This window comes from Cebus imitator, unplaced genomic scaffold (genome assembly GCF_001604975.1).
Source record: "Cebus imitator isolate Cc_AM_T3 unplaced genomic scaffold, Cebus_imitator-1.0 Scaffold15, whole genome shotgun sequence".
NCBI classification, from domain to species: domain Eukaryota; kingdom Metazoa; phylum Chordata; class Mammalia; order Primates; family Cebidae; genus Cebus; species Cebus imitator.
This window is the reverse complement of record NW_016107330.1, coordinates 4,433,459-4,459,544: the sequence shown is the minus strand read 5'-3', so window position 1 is coordinate 4,459,544 and position 26,086 is coordinate 4,433,459. Positions and strand designations below refer to the sequence as shown.

General features: G+C 44.5%; 1 protein-coding gene across 1 annotated transcript in view; it reads right to left on the bottom strand.

Moving 5' to 3' along the window:
- Window positions 1-26,086, bottom strand: part of PRDM2 (PR/SET domain 2) — a 122,790-nt gene that overhangs the window by 20,825 nt on the left and 75,879 nt on the right. The window contains 2 exon segments of the mRNA XM_037729863.1: window positions 18,269-22,390; window positions 22,392-22,665. Coding sequence (XP_037585791.1) covers window positions 18,269-22,390; window positions 22,392-22,665 — 4,396 coding nt within the window.

The following is a 26,086-nucleotide window of genomic DNA, read 5'->3' as shown; positions in this document are numbered from 1 at the left end:
ATCTGATCTTCCCAGGAACTTTATGAGATGGGCACTGCTGCACTTTACCGACGAGGAACTCAGGCGCTGAGAAGTTAGACAACTTGCCCAGGAACACACAGCTGGCAGGCGGCAGAGCTGGGCTGGAAGCCCGAGCCATTTACCTCCGGAGCACGGGTTTGTGAAACCAAGCAGGCGTGTCTCTGCAGGATTTCTGAGCCTTTCATGTGCCGGCAGGCAGTGTAAATTCCCAAGAAGAGGAGACAGATTGTCATCTACCCCAGACTTACTTCCCTTAGTTATCTGATAGCCACTGACCGCCCACTCTGCCAATTACTGTGGCTTTGTCAAAGCCCATCCCTACTCAGTTCCGGGAGAGTGGCCTCCCGCACACAAGGGCCCTGGCCTGAACCCTCCCTTTGCCCCTCCAGAGGCTGTCACTTCAGTCCTTGCTCGCGTCAATGCCCCTGCCTGAAGTGCCCTCCCCACCATGGCCTCCTCTCGAGCCCCAGGGGGCACTACTGGAACACTGGCCACATGGAGGCTTTTGACCCATCTGGTATGACCTAGTGCTCCCGGAGAGGCAGAGCGCATGAGGTTCAGAGTCTGACAGTCCTAACTCCACTACCAGCAGCCTGAGCTGGTCACCTGCCCTCCTCAGTAGAGCTTCCTTTAGGAAACCGGCCTAACACCAACTTTGCACGGCTGGGGAAGCATTCCCAACTCTGCCTGCGTGGTGCCTGGAACAGAGCAGGAGCTCAATCCAGAGAGGCTCTTACTAGAGGAGACCCCTCTACACGCTCCTTCAGTAACAGCCCACCCAGAAGCTGGTCATTCGAAGGAGGGAATCAGTATGGGTTCATTCCTTAAACATTTCTTAAACTTCAATTAGAAATGGCGGGATGTGTGTGAGTTCGCCAACCTTCCCGATGGAGAAAAACACAAACACAGGCTGCCTGACCACATTTTAAATTCATGACCCCAAAATTCAGGTGGGTTCCCAGCGCATGCCTCCTGGCAGCCCTTCTCTGTTCCCTGGTGACATTCCCTTACTCACCCACATGGCTGCTGCCCACCGTCTCCCCTCTCCCTCCACATCTGCCCATCCTCACTCTCCTCCAGTGACTTCGCTTCCTATGGCACACGCTGTTGGTGGAATAAGACTCCCACAGTTTGCACCCTGCGTCCCTGCCCAGCTGCCTTCTTCCTTGTAAGGTGGGATGCCCCCTCCTGAGCCTCAGTCCCCCCATGGGTACCAGGCCCCATCTTCTTTCATGCAATCAAGGCACTCCCCATTTCCACCCCATAAGTCTCTATTCCTGCATCTGTGTTTGATTTCTCGCCCTAGCATGTATCATCTGACATGCTATTTACTTGCTTGCCTGTCTCCACCAACTGGAACGTAAATTCCGTGGAGTAGGACATTGTGCCAGTTTTGTTCACTGCTATATCCCCTGGCACCTGGAACAGCACCAGGCACATAACAGCAGGCGTAGGCCCCACATTCATGAATGAATGAATGGCCAAGATCTTCACCGCCTTCCTGGACTAAACCACACCCACACTGCATCATCTATGACTTCCAGTTTTTGTTACAAGCGTGGTGAGAACCTAAGACACTAACAAAAGAAATCAGTACAAAATCCTCCTATTCCTTTATGATCTCTGCCCTGGTCCTGGCAAATTTTTAATTTTCTCACCCACGCCTAGTCGGACTGCAATTTTAAAGCAAATTACCATGAGCCCTTCTAAGCATTCAACTTGTTTTTCATAAATAGCTTGATGCTATTCATCAGCTTGTATAATATTTAATTAGATTGTGAAAGTATGATAATAAATACAAGTGGCATAAACAGGTTTGGGGACAAATGAGACTGACCTTTGGCATGCCTTTAACGTAGCTGCTGGAATGGAAGCACACAGGCTCTCCCCGTGAGCAGTGGTCAGGATTTCCAGAGGCAATGGAGAGCATGCATTAGTATGGTGGGTTGGTCAAACTGAAGTCAGTTGGGTCCCAACTGTATGTTTTTTCCACAGTTGGTGTTCCAACAAAAGTTCAGAAGGATTTCTGGTCCCATCCCACTCTCCAAGGCCCTGTGCTTTGCAAAATGTCCTCACAATTCTTAATTCTCTGTTCTTCCTTAGGCAATGGTGAATATGCCAGACTTACTACGTGAGCGGCGGAGACCTCTGTGTTTGCTTCGAGTGCTTGTGTTTGTTACCCTTTGATCCACCTGACTGGATCACATTACCCAGCAGCTCTGACTCATGAGGGTGATGGAGAAATCTCCAAGGCAAGCGATACTGTGTTGCAGATCCAGTTTTTGGAACGGCTCTGTTCAACACAGCGCATTCAAAGCATATGGCACCAAGAATCCCATCAGTGTTTAAACCCTAAGAAGATTCGTTATTTTGAGCAAAAATAAGAAAATACACAAGGAAAGTCATCCATTGCTATGTATTTTGGGAGGCTGTACTGGAGAAGGACCCCCCACCCCCACCTCTTAGGAGATGTCAAGTATCAGAAGATGGAATTCAAGGTTGGTACCACAGAAAAAGTGACCCTATTTTGAGGCCCAAAAATTGGGAAAAAATAACCTAGAAATCTGAAGGAATATTTGAATAGTCCTACCCCATGAAGTTCAGGATGTTCAGTTATGGTCAAAGAACTCAAATCTTTGGTGTGTGTACCGGTGCAGACGGGGAGGGGAAGACTATAATTCCACTAATACCTTTGAATTAACAAACTGTGCTGTACTGGGCTTCTGGCACACCATATTCTGCTGGTCTCTGTGGCTTATTGATTGGCTTTCCTTATACATTTTTTTTTTTTTTTTTTGAGACAGGGTTTCAGCATATTGGCCAGGCTGGTCTCGAACTCCTGACCTCGTGATCCGCCCGCCTCGGCCTCCCAAGGTGATGTGATTACAGGCGTGAGCCACTGCCCCAGCCTCCTTATGCATTCTTAACCCTGAGGCAGAGACACTGATTCTAATTAGCTATCACCAGCCTTTCCTTTTGACTTGATTTTAATGGGTCATTTACCTATGGATGCCACATTCTCTATTCAATCACCAGCAGTTAATTGCCCCAAGATTCCCATTTTAAACCAAGAGGTCATGAGTTCGGATGGGATAAGTAGGTCACTGAGGCAGAGTGCTAGCTTTAGCTCTATTATCTTTCAAGATTTCTTTTTCTTCCACCAATACTGAGTTCCAGCCACATGCTCAGGGCTACGCTGGGTGCAGGTGAATGCACACATGCAGGACGCTGTGCTGGTGAATCTCCAATTCCCTCCTACCTACGCCACTCGGAAATGTCCCCAGCCCCTGCGCTGCCCCTGATTCATCTGTCATTAGGTTGTTATAGGAATTAAAGAAAAACATAATTGAAAGTGTTCCGAGAGTTGAAACCTGCTGTAAGTATATCAAAGAGATGGTAAACAAGCAAAGGAAAAGAATTTACAACTAAAAGCAGAAGAAATTAAGTGATGAGTGATACTGTGTCATTAAAAAAAAAAAAACTCTAAAATCCCTCTGAAGTCTGGATAAGACTCATTTGACAAGCTGATAAAAATGAAGATTTCAAAGTCCCACCACCAGAGATTATGGTTTAGTAGGTTTGAAACTTTTAATCACCCAGGAGATTTTTTAATGTAGGTGGTCCACTGAGCACACATCCTGGGGAGATAATCCAAACTAGGGCCCCATCACACACCCAGGAACACAGGCAGGAAACGGCACTTCAAGCTGTAATTAACAACGCAAACTGAACCACAAAATGCCCTTACCTCGCCATGTGCCATACGCAACTCGGAACACCACCTTCCTAAAACACCTGCTGTTAGCTGGCACGCATGGGCTGTGTCTGTAATTGTTAAAACTACTTTCAAAAGATATAAACCTATCGTTAATTATATGTTGAAATAATTTGGCACGGCGTGTATTTCAACGACAATATCTGACACCAATTCATTGAGGTCTATCAAATGTATGGCTCCTACGTGAAGGCAAAGTTAACGCAGATTTTTTTCACTAAACTCACTCGTAAAATTCAATCACAGGAGCCTCGCATAAGAATGAAGACAGTTAAGAGTATAAAAATCACACCCGTAAACACATACATTGGCTATAGAGAAATTCCAAGACAATTCCAGAGTGACATCATGAATCCCCAAGAGAAATCCATTTCATGGGCAGGTTCATCAATCTCTGCTAAAGGTAGTGAACTACAGGTACTTCCATGGGTTTGTAAGGGCCAGCTCTCTAAAACTATCCAGAGTCAACCACTTGGCATCAAATAGATTACTTATAAATTAAAGGACATAGGATGGTAAAGAGAAGGAAACATTTTGTTTCAAAACTAAGCTACTTCACCTGGCCCCAAATATGTGGCGAGAAAGGAACTGATTGCACTTTTACCCAAACTTTTGTTTCATTATCTTCACAAATCATTTATTTAACTCAAGTATTTTGGGAGCTTAAAAGAAAAAAAGCAGTTCATTATATATATGTTATACTTAATACCCTCCTGTCTAGGTCACTTGTCCCACCAACGTCACTTACCAGCACAGAACCAAGAGCCAAAATCTATTGTGTTTTGGTTTTTGGCTTTCTTGGAGACAGGGTCTCACTCTGTTGCCCAGGCGGGAACACAGTGGTGTGATCACGGCTCACTGCAGCCTTGGCTTCCTGGACTTAAACAATCCTCCCATCTCAGCCTCCTGAGTATCTAGGACTACAAGTGTGTGCCACTGTGCCTGGCTAACTTTTTTATTTTTTGTAGAGACGGGGGACGGGGGTGTCTCACTATGTTGCCCAGGCTAGTGTTGAACTCATGAGTTCAAATGATCCTCCCACCTCAGCCTCCCGAACGAAGTGCTGGGATTACAGGTGTGAGCCACCACATCTGGTCAAGACTTATTGTTAATGAGTGAGCAAACCATGTCCCAAAATCCATGTTCTGGAATTAATGCACTTTGCTTACAAGGAAGGTCCTTGGGAGATCTCTCAAGGCCTACCATTTCTTTGTTTACCTATGATATTAACAGGACCACAATCTAGCTTCCCAGCCCACAGACAATTCACAGAAGCGTATCTGAAGGATGCCAGGAGGTGCAGACAATACCCATGAATGACAGATGGAAGAGGAGATCTGAGGAGTTACGCTCTTCTCAAAAGTCACATCTCAAGCTTCTGGATTCTCTAGTGTAGGGTCAGGATCTCCTATATGCCAGAATCATCTTTTCTACAAAGAAGTATTAATTGATGGTTACCTTGACCTTCAACCTTCAAAGAAGGGTGAAATGGAGTCCAGTGTAGTTTTAAAAAGCAGAAAAGTAGTAGACACAATGAGACCACGGGCAGCAAATACCTGGCACTGCAGAACCACCCGCCTTCCTGCACACAAGGCAGCCCCGGGTCACTTAGCCAGCCCTCTTTCCCTGAGCATGAAAATCCAGTTCTATGCAGCACCCTGGGCAACTGGATGGAAACCTACTTATCAACCATGGCTTGGAGAGACTTCTGTGAAGATAGAGGGGGGAAAAGTTGACCCAAGGGAGTAAAGCTCATTCATCCTCTAGGCTGGACAGTATCTAGATCTGCTCCTTCCTTAACAAAACTGGATAGATAAGGCTCCATTCCTGGTAAACACACACACGAGGCCTAGATGAAACCTTGGAATGCCAATTTCTCAAGAACATACAAAGCTTCCTGGGTTCATCCCAGGAAGGACAAAGACATCCATTCACCCCCAACACTTTTCAGCTCCTTCAAATCAGCTGGTGCTTCTTGTCCACACTCTGGCAGGTGCTAAGTCACGTTCACTGCTGCTTAAAGGAGATGCCACTAGAAGAAGCCACAGGGGCATGACCAGGGCCTCCCTTCTATCTCCTCACTCCCAGATCCGCAGATGAGAGGTAGAACAGACTTGTGATTAAGAGACAAGACTGCCTGGACTTGACTCCTGGCTCCACCTCCTACTGTGCCTCAGTTTCCCCATTTGTAAAATGGCAGAACCTAAAAGTATTCATAGGGTTCTTTTGAAGATTAAATGAGGTAATACAAGGAAAGCCCTTCCTTAACATCGTGGCCAGCGAGCACATTACTGGGGAATCACCCTTACATTATTATGGTTTCAGCAAATTGAGGTTATTTCGTTTTCATGGTTTTACAGAGCTAATGAAATGCTTTCTTCTGAACTTATCTTTTAAAAACTGACATTTGGTTTTGAAAATCAAAACCAAGAGAAATAGAAAGTTACAGGGAAAGGTGATAGAATAAGAATGAATCACCTTTTTTCTCACTTTGAATTGAAAACTGATTTCCTGTCTTACAGCTCACTTTTCTTTAGTTCTGATGGGTAGGAGCACCTGCTATAAAAAGGAAGCAGCTCTGGCCTGGCAAAGACACAGCAAAGGCCCCCGGTGTCAGTGGTGGCCAAACCAGGAGTTACAGGCCACTCGAGAGCTTTCTTTCTAGGCAGAGGCAGGAGATAATGAGGGAATGTTCTGGCTACTGCAACGCACGCTGTCATGAAATCTTATACATGCAGGCCAGGCTCAACTTCTCATCAGATTCAAACTGAGATTAGAGAGGACATCATTCAATCATAACAATGATGCTGACAGCAGCTGATGTGGACAGCACTCGCTAGGGTGGACACCATCTGTGGCCCTTACAGGCTCCTCCAAGTCTTTGTGGCAATCCTTTGTGGTCAGATTGATTTTCCCCATTTCACAGACAGGAAAACTGGGACTCAGAGAGGCTGAGTAGCTTGCACAGGTTAAGCTTATGGAACTATACATGATAAAGCCACAATTCCAATATTTTAGTCATTCAACAAATATTTATTGAGCAACTACTACATGCCAGGCTCCGTTATTTTAACAGATGCTGGGAATGCAGCAGTGAAGAAAAAGTTCCTGCCTGGGTAGAACTCTCATCCAAGAAGGGAGAGACCATAGAGCAAACAAACCTCACGAGTCCCCAACAGAAAGTACGGAAGGCTTGAGGGTCTTCAACAGTGAAGCACAACAAGAAGAGGGATAAGGGACCGGGCAGTGCGGCAGATCGGTGGTCAGGAAAGGCTTCTTGGAGGAGGTGCCAGCTGATCAGACTTCCAGGTCCAGAGCTGATGCCCTTACCTACATTCCGCTGCCTGTCATGAAATCACAGTAGAACCTCAACCCAGGCTAGTGCTGACCTGCGCCTCACCATCTCTTTTTGTGGAATGCAAGTGGCCTTCGGGAAATTCTGAACTTTGTATTTCCATTCTTATGTAATCACGGCAGGCCAGGCTGAACTGAAGCTCTGTCTCGACTTGCATTGCTACCACGAGGGGCCCTGGTCTCAGACGGAGAAAGGCTCCAGGATCCCAGGAGAATGCACGTCCAGAGCCCAGGTACCAAGCTTGCCCAACATGCAGCCCAACACAAATTCATAAACTTTCTGAAAACATTAAAGTTTTTTTGCGTTTTTTTTTTTTTTTTTTTTTTTTTTTTCTATCGTCAGTGTTACTGTATGTTGTGCATGGCCTAAGATAATTTTTCCATCGTGGGTCAAAGAAGCCAAAAGATTGGGCGTCCCTGCTCTCTACTCTCCATGAGCTGTGGCTCAACCGCTCCGCACTTGCCTAGGCCGAGAATAGATCATTCTAGGAGCCTTCAGGAGTGTTCTAAAAATTCTCACAAAAGCTCTAGCCTCACTGAAGGATAGAACCACCCACTCATGAAATGAATAGAAACATGTTTCTCAAGTTTCCACGAAGGACTTTCTCTTTCAGGGCTTTTGAGAAGTGAGTCGTTTCTGCAACAGCCTCTCCAAGTTCTTCCATGATCACCATCATCCAAGTTCACCACATGCTGCCCGTTTCCACCCAGAGCGGGCTACTAAACCTGGAGGTTTCCTCAGCGGTGCCTCCCTAGGTCTGTTTTTGTGAGGACTTGAGCACCTGATGCCGGTTAAGTGTCCGTGGTCACCACCAGGCCACCACAGCCATCGGCCACTGGATCCTCACTGGGAACACGTGCCGCCTCCTCTAATGCGCACGGCACATGGCAGGTAGGCGGCAGAGAGCTTCACTGCAGACCAGGAAGCTGGCACTCAGCCAGCAGTGTGCCCTGCCTCTCAGTAACTAACAATATCCAGGTAAGGAACACCCAGATGGGTAGGCATTCAATGCCCATGTTTTTCTTGCGGTCCTACACAAAGTCTGCACAGCAAAACTCCTCTCTGGCCATCAGCATGTCATGTAGGGGACACAACAGTTAGGTACATTCAAGTCTCTCTAAAACCCAAGGGCAGTTGGGTTTTAGATGGAGTTGAACTTAGCTCTGGAATCAGATGGCTGGGTTTGGGGTCCCCACTTGTAGCTGTGGAACATAATTCAAGTGATGTTGCCTCTCTCAGACTTGGTTCATCTAATCTGTAAATGAGAATAGTATCTCTGTCAGGTGGTGGGAGAGCGCAAAATATAAAGCACTCAGAAAAGCGTCCCATGCGTTGAAAAGGCCATTGACACTCCAGGCACATCCTCAACTCCCTCCATGGTGGTTAGCTACACGCCAAGGGTCGTCTTAAGAGTCCGAGGACAGAGTCCTTCAGATCTACAGCCTGACACCTTGATGATCCAGATTGGCTGTAGAAAGATGTTTTCTGAACGGCTAACTGAATCACAACAGGAGAATGTGCCTGAATTCACAAGTCCAATAATAGCTTGGAAATAGAAGCCATCTGAAAGTGTTCTAAACTCTAGCTGGGTTGGCAAGGATTGGATGCGATTATAAAAAGCAAGTGAGAAGAGAATGTTACTGCAAGGAAAATTGAATCCATATGAGTTTTAAATAACTTCATTCCAGTAAAAAAATATTACATGGATTTTGGGGCAATAATACTAAGACAAATTCAACTGCTGTATATTGAAATTGCTTTGAAGTTAAAAAATTAAAATTGCCACAACTGTCTCCTAAGGCCTGAATGCCCTTTCGTAAACTTACCTGGGCAACAAATTCCAGATCTTTTATTTTAAAAGTGAGTCCTATTTCAAACGTACATTTAGATTTAATGCTAAGATTCAGTAGATATCTAAGTAGGATTCCATATTACGTCATAGGCTCCTGTTAGTTAAAACATGGGTAAGGAAATATTCTTAGCTTAAATCAGTTCTGAATCAGAACATAAACTGGACTTTAAAATCCACCTGTAGCTTTCTGTGGTTGCTGAAATGACACTCCAGTTCTCTCTCCCCTCACGAAGTAGCTCAGCTGGCACCGATGAAAGGATGCTCAGAAACATGGCTTCTTCTGCTGACTTCCTGCCATGGTTTATTAGTTGGACATGGGAAGGCACATTTAGGCGCCAATGTCTTCCATAAAACGTTGATGTTCTCCAGAATGTCCACCTAAATTTCTATTTTAAAAAAGAGCTGAAAGGAAATCCAGCTGGCAGACGGGAGGTAGGAATGCAAGCATGTACAAACCTTATTACCCACAACAGGTCGACAAGTTTATTCTAATCAAAGTATTTCTGGTGCCTTTTAATGACTCACAATTGGATGTAATTTCTGCAACTGCAAGTAATTTAGAGTCATGATGGTTTTCTCAATTCTTATTCTTAATCCAGAAAACTAAATGAAACCTATACACACCCCTTCCAGGTTCTAATTCTAAACTTTAAAAGTAACGTTTGGGTAGAAAGCAAATACCTCTTTGTTTTGCATGTAACAAACACACTGTTTGGTGAAGTGGGGAGGCATCCCAGACCAACTTTCTTTTTGGGTTCATGCCCAGCAGGTCAAGGTTCTCCGCTGTTATCTGAGGAGATGCCTGATCATCCCAGGACCTTTAGAATCATCTCCAAAATCAAAGGGTATTACTATAATGAGCTTGGCTTCTGGTAAACAGTCACATTGCTGTTGGTGAAGCAGATGGCTCTATACAGCCAGCTTGATGGACCTGATCTGATTGGTCTGTGATGGGGGTAATGTATTCCACAGTGAGGGGGAAACTAAAGGCAAATCGGTCCGGGAGCAACTCCTAATAGTGTCTCACTGCACCGGGAAGATCTCCTTGCCCACAAATGACTGTTCTACTTGCTCACTAATGCTGGAAAAGCTTTTATGGAGAAAGTATTGTGGCCTGTTTTCTACATTTAGAAGAAATAAATTTTTATTTTTTTAAAAAACCTACCTATCAAAATGGACTGCAGTGTAGCTTGGAGTTCAAATCCCAACTTGCCACCTTGGGAGTTGTGTGCCCTTGGAACAAAGTCCTTTTCCCCAAATCTGTTTCTCCATTGGTAAGTGGCACCAACCGCAGGCTGTCATTGCCAAGACTTGTTTTGTAGATGCTCAGTGAAGTACCCAGCACACAGCAAGTGTTAGAAAGCCACACTGAATCCACTGTAAAGTGTTAGGTCATTTCCATGACCACTCAGAGGAAGCAGCACAAGGGCAGAAGGTGGGGAGGGAGAAAGTGGCGTGACCCTGTGTAGGTGGCAGCAAAGATTGGCCCTGGGGCCTCAGGGCTGCAGCACAGATCTGTGGCACCATCAAGAAGCAGTTTTGCGCTTTTTTCCCTACATGGCACCCACTCAAACCTCAAACCTTATTCAACTTCTATTTTGACATTAGATGTTTTGTCTAAAATCTTAATGGTCACATGAATGTCATCATTCCCACCCATCTGGACCTTTATTCCTTTTAGCCCATGATACTATGTATTCAAGGTCCTGCTTATGAGGCAAACCCTTCAGGAAAGGTCAAGCCCCCAGAAGGGCACGGCCCAATGGGGCTTGGGCTTTGGAATCAACATAAGCCAGAAAGAAGGTACACAATAGGCCTGTGGTGCCCTCACCCTCAAGGCCTACCACCTCTTCTTCACACCAAGTGCACACGGCTTCAGAATAACCCTGATGCCTCAACCCCAGATGCAGGCCTGCCCAGCCTTAGGAAGAATGGGAAAACAGCAGCGCCCACTTTGCAGGCTTGTAAGGAGCACATCAGGCACTGCAAGGCCTAAAGAACACACAGTCCTGTAGCAACTGAGAGCCACGCTTACGTTATTTTTCCCATATTAAATCCAGAAATTATCCTGTGCCTTGAATTTACCTGGGGTCCTTAAAGTACATATTACCCAGGCAGGCCCCAGCCCTAAATGGACTAATTGGAAAGTCCACTTGTAGGGCCTTGGAACTAGTGGTCTTGACAAGCTCCCCAGGTGAAGTGTGGAACCCATGGTGTTGGAGGGCAGGGCTTGCGGCTCCCCGTTTTGTTAAGTCTAGCAAACTGGCCTGTCCACACCTCCAAGGCCCTGGAACATCCGCTCAGTAGCAGTTCCAATAGCAGTGCTTTACCAGAACCTTCACCAAGGCTGCCTGACGTGGCAGCTGCAGGGGTGGTGCCATCAGACGGGACAGAGGCCACGGCTGCTGGGCCTATAAAGGCTGATGGGGAACGACAAGCTATTTTCTGTAACTATCAGCCTCGTTTTTGAAGCACTTGAAATGTGGCCTTTATATCCGAGTCAACGCTTTTCTCATCTGCCTGTGCTCTAATCCACTTTCAAGGTAAATTGCCCTTTATGATTCTTTTTATGGATTTAAGTCAATATATTCAAAGCGAGGTTCAATATCAAATCAAAATCCACATGAATAAAATATCAAATGCATTAAGTGAGCTATAATTTTAGTAGAGTCATTTTAAGTATTAAAAGCCTGCGGTCATCTTGAGATCGGCACTCAAGATATTAAGCTAGAAGCATCTCCTTGACCACCTAGCCTTTGGGGAATTGTGACAGCGAGGTTTGGAATATGAAATATAAAATGGGGGAAAAAGCCACTATGAAAAAATAAGCCCCATAGAGGTCAGGATTTTTGTCCATTTTGTTCAGTGCTGTATCCTTAAGCACCTAGAACACAGCCAGGCATACACTAAGTACTCAATGAATTAAGTTGATCTTATAAAGTACTTTTAACAGCCAAGTTAAGACAGCCAGCCTAGCACAGCATTCACTAGAAGCACTGCCAAATGTGTCAATGGTAACAGGGACAGAAGGCTTTAATTAGCTTTTCGTTTTTAAAGAAAATGTTTTTATCTATAATAAAGGAGCCAACACAACCCGAACAGGGCAGCTTCTCCCTTGGAGAGACGGATATGACGTGGCTCCTTGGTGACTCCTCCAGTAACCATCCGAGTCCCTGTCATGTTCCAGGTGCTGCTGGCAGGGCCGGGGATACTGTCGAGACCTAGCCATTGCCCCACCCTTTTAGTCCAGTGCTTGTGTCTGACAGCATCTGGAACCAGGAAAAAGATCTCCTAGAGGGAGCACTCAGGAACCAGCCAGGCCACTACTCTCCACTATTTGCAGATTGGGAACTGTGATCCAGAACGTAAAAGAACTCGCCCAAGGCTAAAACACCGAAGACAAAGCCATTGAGGGCACTTGTTGGAGGCCTGTTTACTTCTGAAGGCGCAGGGAAGGGATGAACGGAGGCAGATGGGTTAGGATGGAAACCCAGTTCTCCCCCAAGACCTTGCTCTTTCTCACAATGTTAACTCCTCACAGGGCACTGCTGTATATTCAGTACTCATTTGTTTAAAACTATTATTATTGAAGACCACTTCCAGATTCCTACCAACCTCTCTCCTCCGTGTCTAAGGGAGGAATGTCATATGCCAGAGTCTGGCCAAGGGAGGCTGGCTATCCCTTCGCCACCGTTCCCCGAAAAGGAGTGACAGACAGATGTGGTTACCAAAGTGCTATGATGATGAACTACAGGAAACCGCTTATGGTCAGCCATTTTTAATTTTAAAAAGCCCCAGCAATTTCCTATAAACTGAGTATGTCACAACTTTTTGGTTTCATTCTTTGGAGATCCATAGAAATAAACATCAATCCACAAACTAGAATAAACTGTCAGGAAGCACAGAGGATGCTAGACCCCATCAATGAAATTATTTTATATTTTACTCTTACCCAAGTGAGTTCACAAGGTACTTCTCAGCACTGTTGTCTGACTACATGGCCACCCTCTACAGAGAATTCCAACTGGAATAAGCACATATTCAGTTACCGTCAAATAGAAACAAGTGAACAGATGCCAGGTGAGCCGAGTAGATGCCGCACTTTCAGAGTGCGGGCTTTCAACAGTCCTCCACACACCCTGTTCTCCCCCCTAACTGCTCCCAATTATGTACAAAATGCAGTCCTTTCACAGATGTTTACAAAGTTTTTTATTGGTTACAGTGATATAAAATGCATTAAATTCTCCCCTAGTTATTAAGTGTTTGCAGCAACAGCACAAAAAATCTTTTTTTAAACACATCTGACAAGCCCCAATGATTTCAATGCTGGGAGGGAAAAACAGCAAACACCACTCTTGTCTGTCTATCACGAATCTCTCTCTGTCTCAAGGCTACATTGGTTAAAATCAACGGACAACCCTTTTTTGTATGGCAAATTGTAAATTTTAATGTTTCATTAGAATAGTCTTTTATAGCACTCTCCAAAAAGAAGCAATCAAATAACTAACAGCAAACTTCAGTACAGGAGCACTCTCCGGGTTAACAACGCCAACAAAAAAAAGTGAAATGTAAATCACATATAATACAATTGAAGCGTCCAAAACAATTTAAATAATTTTAAATATTTTATTTTTAAACTGCTACAAATGCTTTATACAGTATTTCAACATAAAGTCCCCATAACAGAAATGTAACAAAATGGGAATGATAGTGGAAGGATTAAAGTGGCACAAATTCACCAAACAAATATTAAACTACAAATTTTTAAGAGGTAGATTACTTTTGAAGTTGAGAACAAAAAAACAGTATGAATAAAACCTAGCCGTTTTCCACCAACTCAGTCATTAATTTAGAGGCATAAAAATGCAAGGAGAAATGGTATTAATATACTTAAAGAAGAGGCCAATTTGTTTTTAATCTCTATCAGAGATGGAAGTGTAAAACCTGGTATGCAAATTCATTTATACTTACATGCAGACATACATCTATGCAGGCCTGGGATGCACCTGTGCATTGATATATTGCTACACAGTCTCTGATAATAGTTATAAATTAGTGCCAGATAAGAATCTGAGAGGATAATGTCCATTCGGATATACAAACACAACACCAGAATAGGCATAAAAAAAGAGTCCATATCCAAACTGGTTTCCTCTCCATTATGCTGGCAATCTATTTGTGATTTAAAAAAACAAAAAAACCCAAAAAATACCAGGGTAAGAGATCAGCTAAATGCCTCTCTCTGTCTACAATTAATTTAAAAGAAAGGCATCAAGAGCTGATTATGTGACCAAAACGTTTTAAATGAGTGCATCCAAATTTGTCATCCCTGAAACCTACAACAAACTACTGCTAAAACAGAGAACTTGCTTTGCAAGGTTAAGTTCAAATCATTCCTTTCTCTGCTACATGCCAAAAATAAGGGCCATGCTCAGATCTGAGGTACCAGTCCCGTGACGAGGCGCCAGTTCATCTGGCCTGTCTTACAGTGCCCTTCTCTTTGGATCTCAATCACCCAGGAGCCCAGCATGCGCGTTGGGCCCCACCGAAGCAGCAGATGCCTGACTCTAAGCCTGCCGGCAATCAGTTGTATGTTAGGATTTTTGAGTCAGCTTCAACTGGTCTTGCAAGCTTGGTAGATTTCGTATCCTTTGCCGTAGTGCTTATCCTAAGTTGAGCATGCAATACCTTTTAGTCAATTAAGGTTTGTTTTGTTTTGGGGGCTTTTCTACAGGAAGTTCCTAGAAAATAAGAAAACTGAAGATAAATGACAACATAACATAACCTTACATGAATTGCCCATGTTAAAGAAAAAGGTGAACAGACCATAAGACAAATGTTATTCAGACAACAACACATAAATGACTGAAGGCATTTAGGAAGGAGCATCCTACTCAGAAGACATACCCTGCAAGGAACTACACAAATTTCCAAGGGGTATAGCAGAGATGGAGACGTGAGAAATTAGCACTTTATTTTTTTTAATCAATTCATGGTAAAAGAAAAAACTTGCATTTCATTTTGCTTCTCTACCTTTAAGTTTTCTTGACTGGCTGCAATGGGAACTCGGTTCGAAAAGGAAAAAGTGGCTCTAAAAGGAGCGTTAAAGAACATACCACCACCTTGGGGTTTACCAAGGTGAAAGGTTTTAGGAAGTGAGTAGAGAATATACCTCTTTCCTTCCCTTTCTGCTTTATGGGAGCCCTTGGAAATGAACCCTTAGCAACAGATTTAAACTTAGCACTACAGAAAGCCACAGTGCGGGGTTGGGGTGGATCACTGTATTAAGAGCTGCAGCAGGAGAACCTGAATGACAGTGGCATGGCTGGTTTCCTGTGTTTTGTCCTAAGAAAAATATTTGGAGCACATGGCTTTTTTACACCCTGTCTGGCACTATGGCTTGTGTTCCAGAAAATGACCCTCAGTGTTTAGTAGAAAACTCACGGAAAAAATCACATGGCTGACTGCAAGCATATACTTGAAAAACTGTGGAATCCTAAAGTGGCATTCAAATGTAAAATATCTGAGTACTGAAAACTAGCTCCTAATCACAGTCTGTTGTAAGGAAGTACACAGGACAAGGATGTGCTCGCCTGTTTTGTAGTAAGTCCCTGCCTACCCAATGTAAGTAAAGCAGGCTGCAAACAGAGTCAAAGTGAGTATTCCTCAACACACAATAGATGTGATGATTCCTCGGGTTAGGAATCCTCCCAAGTAGAACTATACTTAAACAGGAAGACGACTGTAGTTCAAACAACTCCTTATCAGTGCAATACAACAAATATGCACTGAGGACGAGGCCTGCTCTGTAACAGCCCTGGGCAGGACGTATAATGACAATCATCACATTCCCCAGGTCTGAGTTTAGGAATCCCAGTTTTGTACTAAATTCACTACAAAGTACTAAGACCAAAACAAATACTTGGAAGAAATGTCCACTTTTGTGTCCAGATAGTCAAACTAAATCTTGATGAGCATCTGTCTTCCAATTCCCTAGAACACTTCACAGGTTTATGGCCACTTGGTTAAGCGGACCCCTGGATCACATTCCTGACCTGTAGATGTGTCTGTCCACAGCACAGTTCCAGCACTTCACACAGATGAGGAAGAATTGCCACCAATGCCTGTCATTACTGTCTACAGTTAGAACAATACCAAAAATTCTTTTTGGTTTTCTTTCTTATCTGATTCTTCTGTGCTTCCTTTTAGGCCAAATGTCAACTCCAGCAAGGTAACCCTCTGTTAACTATCAAACAAAGCAAAATAATGACAATTAACTGGAGCAAAGAAGAGACAGAATTTTTAAGGCACGTTTGTTGCCTTAAGGGTTCTTTAAAAGACACTGCGTAGAGGCTATTTGAATGAACTTCATAAATCTATAGTCATCCTGACAGCTTTTCCTTACAGAACGCAATTTTTTCAAATCTACTTTAACCTTGAACTGTGTAAGTAGGACCCAGTACAAAACAAGTGTTTCTTTTAGATAATACTGAAAACAAAAAGGGATAGAAACAGTGTACACCCTAAAGCATCAACCACCTGGGAGGCATTTTATAGTACAATCTGTGAAAATGAAGGCACATAGTGGTTGCTGAAGACATAAGCAACTTGAAAAGGACTCAATTTGATCATGTCCTGTTGGTGCAGCACCTCCAGAACAGACTAAGTGCAAACAGGTGCACAATTCAATGACTAAAGGCAAGCAGCTTTGACAGCTGAAAACACAGGGGCTTATTTTCACCAGCACTAACCTCCAAGATGCTGCCTATGCATGCGCTGTGGTCAGAGACCGATCATTGGTCAGACCTATAGCAACTAAATACTTAAAACATTTATGAAGTAGCTTTCTAAAAATCTGAACCATTAATCCTACAGTAAATCATTCAAATCAGCCTTGGCTAATGAGTCTTCTCTCTTTAGCTGTGATTTAAGGCAAGCCAGCATTAAAAATTCTACCTGATTAATTATGCAGGGCTAATGGCACCCGTGTCCTCATGACCTCTCCAAAACGGCAGTCACGCCCACACTTATCCCTAATTCTGCTTGCTTAAAACACCAGAGAATTTTCAGACACCAAAGCTATAGCCATGGAACCCTAGAGTCAGGTCAGGTGGCATACTCCGAAAAGACAGGATTTAAAAGTATTCTGTAGAAATGCTATCTGATAAGAGTAATTTCACACGAGACTGACCTATAGGCATTATTCAGAAATAGCAAGAATTCCAAGAATGCACAACCACTTTGGAAAAGGAGAAAGTGAGTATCCAATATTACCAATTTACCACTGTCATCTCTCTTCATCTGTCACTGAGAACAGTTCTTAACATAGGAAGCACATGCAATAAAGCAGTAAGGTCACTTCAAATCTAGGACGAATCCTTCCATTATGACCAGGGACACAAAGGCATTGACAAATGAGGCTGCGTATCACACAGGCCTGAAAGAGCCACAAGGGTCTTGTCCAGAGTTCCCAGCACGTCTCTCCTACTCTGCCTCCCATCCAGAACTTGACTTGTTTACTGTCCTATGGCTGAGCTCAGGAGGTGGGGAACAGGGCATAAGGCCTTTTAAAGGACTATGTTTTGTTTTTACCAATGCAACAATTTATTTTATATATATATATATATTAGGAGATGAGGTTTCGCCACGTTGGCCAGGCTGGTCTTGAACTCCTGACCTCAGGTGATCCACCCGCCTTGACCTCCCAAAGTGCTGGGACTACAGGCATAAGCCACCGCGCCCGGCCTAAATTGTTAAAATTTAAACACTGGCAATGAAAAAGTCTCAGTTACTATATCTATATTGAAGTCACAGAAATATTAAACAAGACTGTAACATGGTTTTCTAATGAACTTGTGACCCGTCTTCACCTGAGAAATGATCTATGATCAGGAAATAAGACACATGACACTGAGCTATTACCCAAGATATGAAGGAAGTTTGAGAGGATTTCATCTTTTCTTACAGAGTACTTTTGAGAGCTTTTCTATAGTTTTAAATTCAAGTACACCAGGCCACATTAAAGAAGTGGCACCACTTTGTCAGTCCTAAGTCTGAAATTAAAACTACTTATTCATCTCTAAGGCATCCAAAGCTGTGACCCCTCATGCCTGTAACTTATGCAACAGCTATTTCCTTTAAGTGTTTAGGTCAAAATTTTACAGGAAAAGAAAAAAAAAAAAAGCAACAAGAAACCAAAAAACAGCCGTAGGCAAGGATACTGCCGCCTTCCTGGCCCTTCCCTCCCACCAGCTCCTGAGCTTACCTGAAGTCCTTCAGCTCCTGCTTGGTGCTGCCGTCCTCTCTCTTGCTCTCACTCGAGTCAGCAGCAGCTGCCAGCTGAAGGCTTCGGGTGACTGGCCCCCCACTCCGCTCTCTAGATTTTATATTGAACCGGTCTGTTCTTTTCTTACTCGCCAAGGCTGATTTGCTTTGTAAAACAGCTTTGCTTTTCTGTACCCTCACGTGCAGGCTCCGCGATGTTTTGCTGGAAAGCTGAGCAGAATGATTCTTGGCCACAGCTTTGGGTTTTTTCCCCTCAACATGAGTTATTTTCGCCATTCTTATCGGGCTGGAGTTCCTTAAAGAGGAGGAGCTTGGTTTTTTGGATTTCACTGAAGCTGCAAACTTGACATTCTGCTTGGACCTGAAGGATGAGGAGGGGAGCGGGACTTGGGTGGGGCCTGAGCTGCGGGCTCTGGTCTTGCCCAAAGGAGTCTGCGTGCTTTGCATTTTAATCTCCGCATCCGCTGTCCGTCTGCGGTGGTTGCTGTTGTTTTTGTCACTACCTGCAGGTGATGAGTGTCCACCTTTCTTAGATGAATGAGAAACTTTTTTTTTGGGAGGAGAAAGGGGTTTTTTGGGACAGCTGAAAGCAGCGTGTTTATTCAGGCTTCCAATGTAAGTGAACTCTCGATTACAGTAAGGGCAGATGTGAGAGGATGACTCACAAGCATTTTTCAAGTCAGCCTTCTGCTTTGCAGATTTGTTTTTCTGAAGGATTGCTTTCTGTACAAGCTGATTTTTTTTCTTCAATGCATTTAATTTGAGTTTACTCGACGACATTTTGCTGAGCTCAACACTAAAGTTTAGCCTTTTGGGCTGTCCCATTCGTCGGAAGGCATTTTTCCCAGAGTTATCTAAAACCACTACGCCATTTTTGGGTTGCACAGTTTGTTTTAACGGTACCGGATTTTTCTTAGGCGTATACCTCTTCTTGTCACTTGCAGAAGCACACGCCAGGATATGTTTGTGCAGCTCAGGCATGTTGTCGACACCTTTTCCACACTTTGTGCAGCGGATGGCAGTAGTAAAAGTCTGTGGAATATTGTGTGTAGTGAAATTTGTGGCCGTCACACCAATCCCCATGGGGTTTCGGTGATGGTACTGAAATGGAGGTGGTTTAAAGCTTGGGTAATGCTGATTGAGGCCCAGTCGAACATCTGGATCTTTCGTCTTTATTCCAGAAGCCATTATTTTTATAGTCGTGTAAAGCTCTTCGGAGGAATCGTTTAACTCCTCTTCCTCTTTAGAAGTTTCTAAAGGATCTTCCGGCAAGCTCTGCATATGCTCTACATGGGCCTTGCTGGGATCTGTAAAGTTTTGGGGCCTCAGAGTCCCACTTTCAAACTCATGATGTGTGCACACCTTATCTGGGTGGAGATCTCGCTGGTGCTGCTGCAAATTGCACAAGAAAGCAAATTCTTTTTTACAAACAGAACACACAAAGATATTCCCAACTCCGTGAAGCAAGAAGCGATGTTCTGACAAGTCCGTTTTATCCTTAAAGAGCTGCACACAAAATTCACATTTGAAGGGCCATTCTTCAGCATGAATAGATAAATGTTTGGTTAGATCTTTAATGGAAAGAAAAGGTGATTCACAGACATTGCAAACAAAGTTTTTGTTGAATGTTTCCTGAACAACAACATCCTGTTCAGCAGCAGACTGGGGCTCTTCCCTGGGTTTCAGACCTTCATTCTCCAATTCCTCCTGTTTGAAAGACATCATGGGGAGAGAAGCCTCCAGATTATCACCAGAGGAAACAACAGATGATATCGCGGAGAGAGGAGGTGGAGAAGGAGAAGAGGAGGAAGATGAAGAAGAGAACGAAGAGGAGGAAGAAGATGAAGAGGAGGAAGAAGAAAGCGTTGGAGGCCCAGGTGAGGCAGCAGACGTCAGAGGCTCCACGGGAGGAATGGGAGAGGGAGAGGGGGACACTGTTGGGGACAGGATTGGAAGTGGGGACTGTGCGGTGGCATTTGAGAGTGGAGAGGGGCATGGATGTGGAGATGCGCTGGAAGAGGGGGCTGGAAGAGGTACGGTAGGAAGGAGGGGAGGGGGCGGAGTGGCAACAGTTAATACCGGGGGACAGGGTGGAGGGGAGGAGGGATCTGTGGGAATCAAGAGAGGAGGCAGCCGACCAGAAGAAAGTGAAGGTGTCTGCAGGGCAGGTGATGAAGGACAAACATCAGGTGGGGACTCGACAGTAGGGGCAGGGAAACCAGAGTCCGGACCAAGGTCAGGATCTGGCTGAGCTTCTAGGGATTTACAAGGACTTGGGCTCCTAGTCACATCTGCAGGGTTTTCTACAGGTAAATCGATGCCATTATATTCATTGAGAAGAACCTTCTGTAGCATGCAAGTGGTTGGTTTCTTTTTCTTTACAGCACTACAAGTAGGCTGCACTGTATGATTTTCTTTGAATTCCTTGCCTTCTGAATCACTACAAGGCTTTTTATGCACACTGAGATCTAAGACAGATTCCCACTGGACCGGAGTCTTGCCTGTACCCTCAGCCTTCTGTTTGACACCACTGGATAAATCCAATGGCTGCTGGTTGCACACACTGCTAAAAGCAGAACTGGCTGTCCACTCTTTAGACATTTTATATTCATCAAAGCATGTAGGGCTCACAGTTTCTCTCTCATCTCTCCCAGACAAACTCCATGCTGGTGAGTCGCTATGACTGTCTAATTTGGACTTTTTGGAAGTCAGAACTGCATCGGTCCACACTGCTTTCCCATCACTTGGCTTTCCAAAGTCACGAAGGGCAGGGCTGTGCTGTGGGGAACTGGGAGGAGAGCTGGTCCGCCTCTTAAACCTACTTGAGGTCACAGGCAACATTGATGCAGGAGCAGACACACAAACAGGACCTAATTTAGCTATTTCAGTTGCTGAAATCCCCGGAGGAGGGGTTAGTTTATCTTGAGTTTGAAGAAGTTGCTTGAGCTTTGATGACAAATAAACACTTTTCTCTTTATGGAAAGACACTGCCTCCGTTGTTGATATGCTAAGAGGAAGACTTAAGGAGCAGGAGGGGGCCATGGGGTCAGAATCTGTTTCAGCCTTAATTTTGGGCAGTGCAGGTGGACTCGTGGTTCTCCGCTTCTTGGCCTCATTATTTGTGCTGCCTGAAGGTTCTTTAGGAAGATCTTCTGTTACAGAGACCTGTGTGGTCTTTATATTTTGAGTAATTTCCACTGTAACTGGAGTGAGCAGACAATTTATACCATACAAATCGGCCGAAGTGGACTCCATCTCAATCACATCACAGTTACTAGTGCTGTTATTGGTTTGAATTTTACCATCAATATAGTAATTTAAGTTTTCAGAGATATTGCTAGAAATGTCCATGATGTACACGTCATCTGCTTCGCCTTCCTCCTCTGGCTCTGTGCTTGGTACATAGACATTCTGGGTGGCCTGGGCCTGTTCTGCTGGAGGCTGGGGCTCTTCAAGGCTTCCTTTTCGCCGCACACCTTTGGGAATCAGATGGCGTTCGTGAACTCTACGCTGATGCCGTCTCATATTAGTGTGAGTTCCAAAAACCTTTTTACAATATTTGCACGGATGAAGTTCTTTAACTTCCCCATTCTCTTCTACAACAGAAGAATTTACTGTGTCTTGGGAAGGCTTCTCTGAATTTATGATCAGACAGTCTTGCCCAAGATTGGGAGGACTCGATTCATCTTTTGAAGCAACGTTTTCTGCAGGTGCTTTGCCATCAGCCAGGTCCTCTGACTGCTGTAGTGTTAGGCTGGGTTTCCGCTTTAACCCTGCTTCATGGCGCCGCTCGTGGCGCCGCCGGTTAATCTGTGTGCCAAAGGCTTTCCCACAGTACTTGCATTTGAAAGCATGATTGACCGTGGATATATGGATATGCATGTGACGCTCAAGCCCTTGTTTGGTTGTAAACTTCCTTTCACAATGCTGACACGGAAACATAAACGCTTCAAATACATCACCATTGGCCTCTTCTTTAGTTCTGGGGATTTGCGCGGCAGATGTTACCTCTGAGGAGTCTTCAAGAGTTTCTTCCGAAATCGTTTTTGGTTCCTCTAATAAATCTTCCGGCTTCTCATCACACCGTATTTCTGGCTCTTTCATTTGGCATGCTGGTTTCTTCTTCCCCCTCTTCTTCCAACTCATCATCATCATCATCTTCTTCTTCTTCATCCTCCTCCTCTTCCTCCTCCTCTTCCCCCAAATCGTTCACCTCACAATCCGCTGCTTCTAATCGCTCGTCTGGTTCTGGCTGTGGCTCCCAGGTATGGGCAGAGGTTGCTAGTTCTGGAGGCACCTCCTGACTGGCCACTTCCTGGAAGATGGCCGGCTGCTCAAGTGCTGAGGCCGAAGGCTTCTCTTCCTCTTCTTTAGGACCTAGAAAGCACATGGAAGCAGAAGCATGGAAGTGAAGCCTGGGAAACCAGCTACTTGGTGAACAATTTGTATGATTCAAGTTATTTCTCTTACCACCTAAAACATAAGGGAGATTATGATGAACAGTAAGTTACTTCTACTTTATATACTTCATTGATAGAGTTGGATGGGATATGAATCCATTTCATTCAGCTATTCATTCAACAAGTATTTACAGAGTACCAGCTACATACCAGGCAATATCCCAGGGAGTGAGGATACACACACGAACGCAAAAGACAAGGATGTCCACGAGGAACTGGGATTTTGTGTTTAGCTGCATATACATAACAACTCTGTTTACAGAAAACACAATGTTTAAAATTGTGTTGGAGTAGCCAATATTACATTTTAGGAAAGTAGTTGTAAATTCTAATTTCTCATGATTCTAAACTGAAAAAAAGTTCATTACTAGACATATCACCAGGTTAGATCCTTGGAAGTCTGTCTGGAGTATATGATCCTCTCTCCTTCTTAATTAAACCGTTATATTCAGAGGCTAGAACATTTTCCAGAATCATGTAATCACAAGTTTTTCAAGCTAGACAATCTTTGGAGATCATCTCTTCTAAGCCTAGCCAAGTTATTAAGAACTCAGGAGCACCACACTGAAGGGAATGGGAATCTGCAGTCACTTCGCAGTCTCTAGGCCTAGCCCACCTGAGGTGCTTGGTAGAAGGCGGTCAGGAAAGGACTTGCTTACAAGGTGACAGTGGAGGAGAGACCTGAGGAAAATGAGGCATGCAAATATTGCGGAGGAGGAGCCCTACTGGATAGAGGAACCTGCAAAATGCAAAAGTGCTGAGTTAAGAACATACTAGATGTGTTCAAAGAACAGCAAAGATGTCAGTTAGGCAAGGTGAGGAAGTTGGGAAAAATAAGGGGAGGAGATGAGACTAGAGATGTAAACAGGGACCTGCTCACACAAGACCCTGGAGGCTGCTGGCCTTTACTCTGAGTGAAACATGGAGCTACCAGCAAGATCTAACAGAAATATACAATCTGACTTGTCATCAAGAGAATCACTCTGGTGACTACAAGGACAATAGTGAACCCTAGGTGACAAGGGTGGAGGCAGATGGACGAGAGGGGACCCACTGCATCCTCCAGGAGAGGCAGGATGGTGGTACAGGGGTGGCAGTAGGACAGGATTACAGGTGCTCTGGATATATTCTGGTGATGAAACTGACATGCGCCTGCTGATTGGCTGTGGTGAGAGAGAAGAGACAAGGAAGATTCATGCAACTGCAATAATCCTGGTTAACAAAATGTTGAAGATCACAAGAGAAGTAACCATGGTCTGTGTACATGTGCGTGTCGTGGGGGAACTAAGAGTTTACTTCGGACACGCTGAAGTTTTAAGGTACCTGACTATAGACATCCAAATGAATATATTACGTAGACAGCTTTATATGAATCTGGAACTCAACAAAGAGGCCGGCCTAGAAATTTCAAAGAAATTTCTAGAGAAGGCCAGAGAAGGTATTTAGAGCACTGGACTGGATGAGGTCACCTGGCAAACGAACGCAGGCAGAACAGGAATGAGAGGACTCTGTCCCAGATGGCTCCAAAACTGAGGCGGGAAGAAAGGTATCTGGAGAACCAAGAGAGGGGTGGCCCTTCGGCCAAGTAAAGAAATTGCTTCAAGGAAGAAGTGACCAGCTGTGTCCAGAACTCCTGATGGGTTGGATAAGATGAGGACTGAGAATGGAACATTCCATCTGCCAATGCAGAGGTCTGGTGATTAACAGCCAAGTGGAGTAGTGGGGACAAATGCCTAACAGAGTTCCTAAGAGAATGGAAGGAGGCAGAAGAGACAGGGAGCCTGTTAGCAACTCTTTCAATTTTACCTGTAAAGAAAAAGAAATAGAGCAGAGACTGGAAGAAAACACAGGGACAACAGGAGATTCTTAAAGACAGAAACTGTAATTGTGGTTTCCTGCTAGTAGGAATGGTCCCCAATGCTGCTGCTTCGACAGTATCACTTGCTGCACTGTAGAATCGGGCCCATCTACTGCAGGCACTAGGAGAGTTAAGAAAGGCTCCGTGGAGGAGGCAGAGCTACTCTGACTTCTCCAGACTATATTACCTGGCTGTTTCCCCACAATCACTAGCAGATATTGACTTAGCACTCACAATCTGCCAGAACTAGGTAAACAAGACTGTCAAGATCCTTACACATAGAAGAGCTTCACTTTAACAGATGCCACACACAAGCAAGAAAGCAACAAAACTATAAAAAAGTAATGCTTTTGCTTATTGAAGTGTGGTATGGAAGCATCTCACATGGGCTTGATTAATCAGGAAAGGCTTCTTCAGGCTGAACCTGAAGGATACAAGAATCAAGGACAGAAGAGGAAAAGCAAGCAGGGAAGTATCAAAACACACAGAACATTGTAAATTAACGCGGACTTATGTGGGGACAGTGGGAAGCCACTGAAGGTATCTGAAAGCAGGAGAGTGCCATCTGGGAGACTCAGCTGCAGGGTGGGGGAAGGGATGGGGGAAGGACATCACTGGAGGCTGAGGAGCAAGACTGGAGAGCGGAATTAGAATGGAGATGCTGGCTGCTGTGCTAAGAAGGAAAGGGGAAGGAGTAGCGGAGGCAGAAAAGAGCAGCCAGACCCTCAAGATCCGAAAGGCCTGCTACTGGACACGGGGACTGCGTGGATACAGTGGGGAAGAGGTCAATGCCAAGTATTACTCATGCAAGCTCACTTACGCAGTCCTAGCCCCCTTGCTCTTTCCCAGGAATATCTGCCTTACTTTTTCCCATCTGCTGCTATATTTACTAGCAATGAGGTTTCTGTTTCTAAACAGACACCATCTTCTCTCCCTGCTAGACTAATTTCATAAATTCCATGAGCTTTCCACAAACCGGGAAACCAGTCGTTCGATGGTAGTAATGTATTTCAGATTAGGAGCTATCTTTCTTTTCAAATACATTTTCAACAGAGACCCACAATACTGCCAAACAAAAGCTGAAATGAGACAACAGAAAATACGACCCTAAGGTTCAGAAATTTCTTTATAGATTTCACTTTCAGTTAAAATCTGTGGCTTCTTTTGATGGGGAAAAAATGTCTTTCCTCATGACTGGTAAACAATCCCAGATTTAGAACTGTCCAAAGTAATACAAACCTAAGCGTGCACAGCTCCATTAACGACTACGGCCCATGCCAGAGTGGGTCCACATGCTTGATGTGGTCTGCTGAGTTTTCAACATAAAGGAGGGTTGAGAACACAAACAAGAGTCTGAACTGTTTGCTCATTATATAGACCATTTGCTGAGGACAATGCGGAACATTCAGGGGAGGCCTGCGACCCCACTTTGACCAGCTGTGCCACATACTGGGGGGTAAAGAGCAAGTGTCATTTTTCA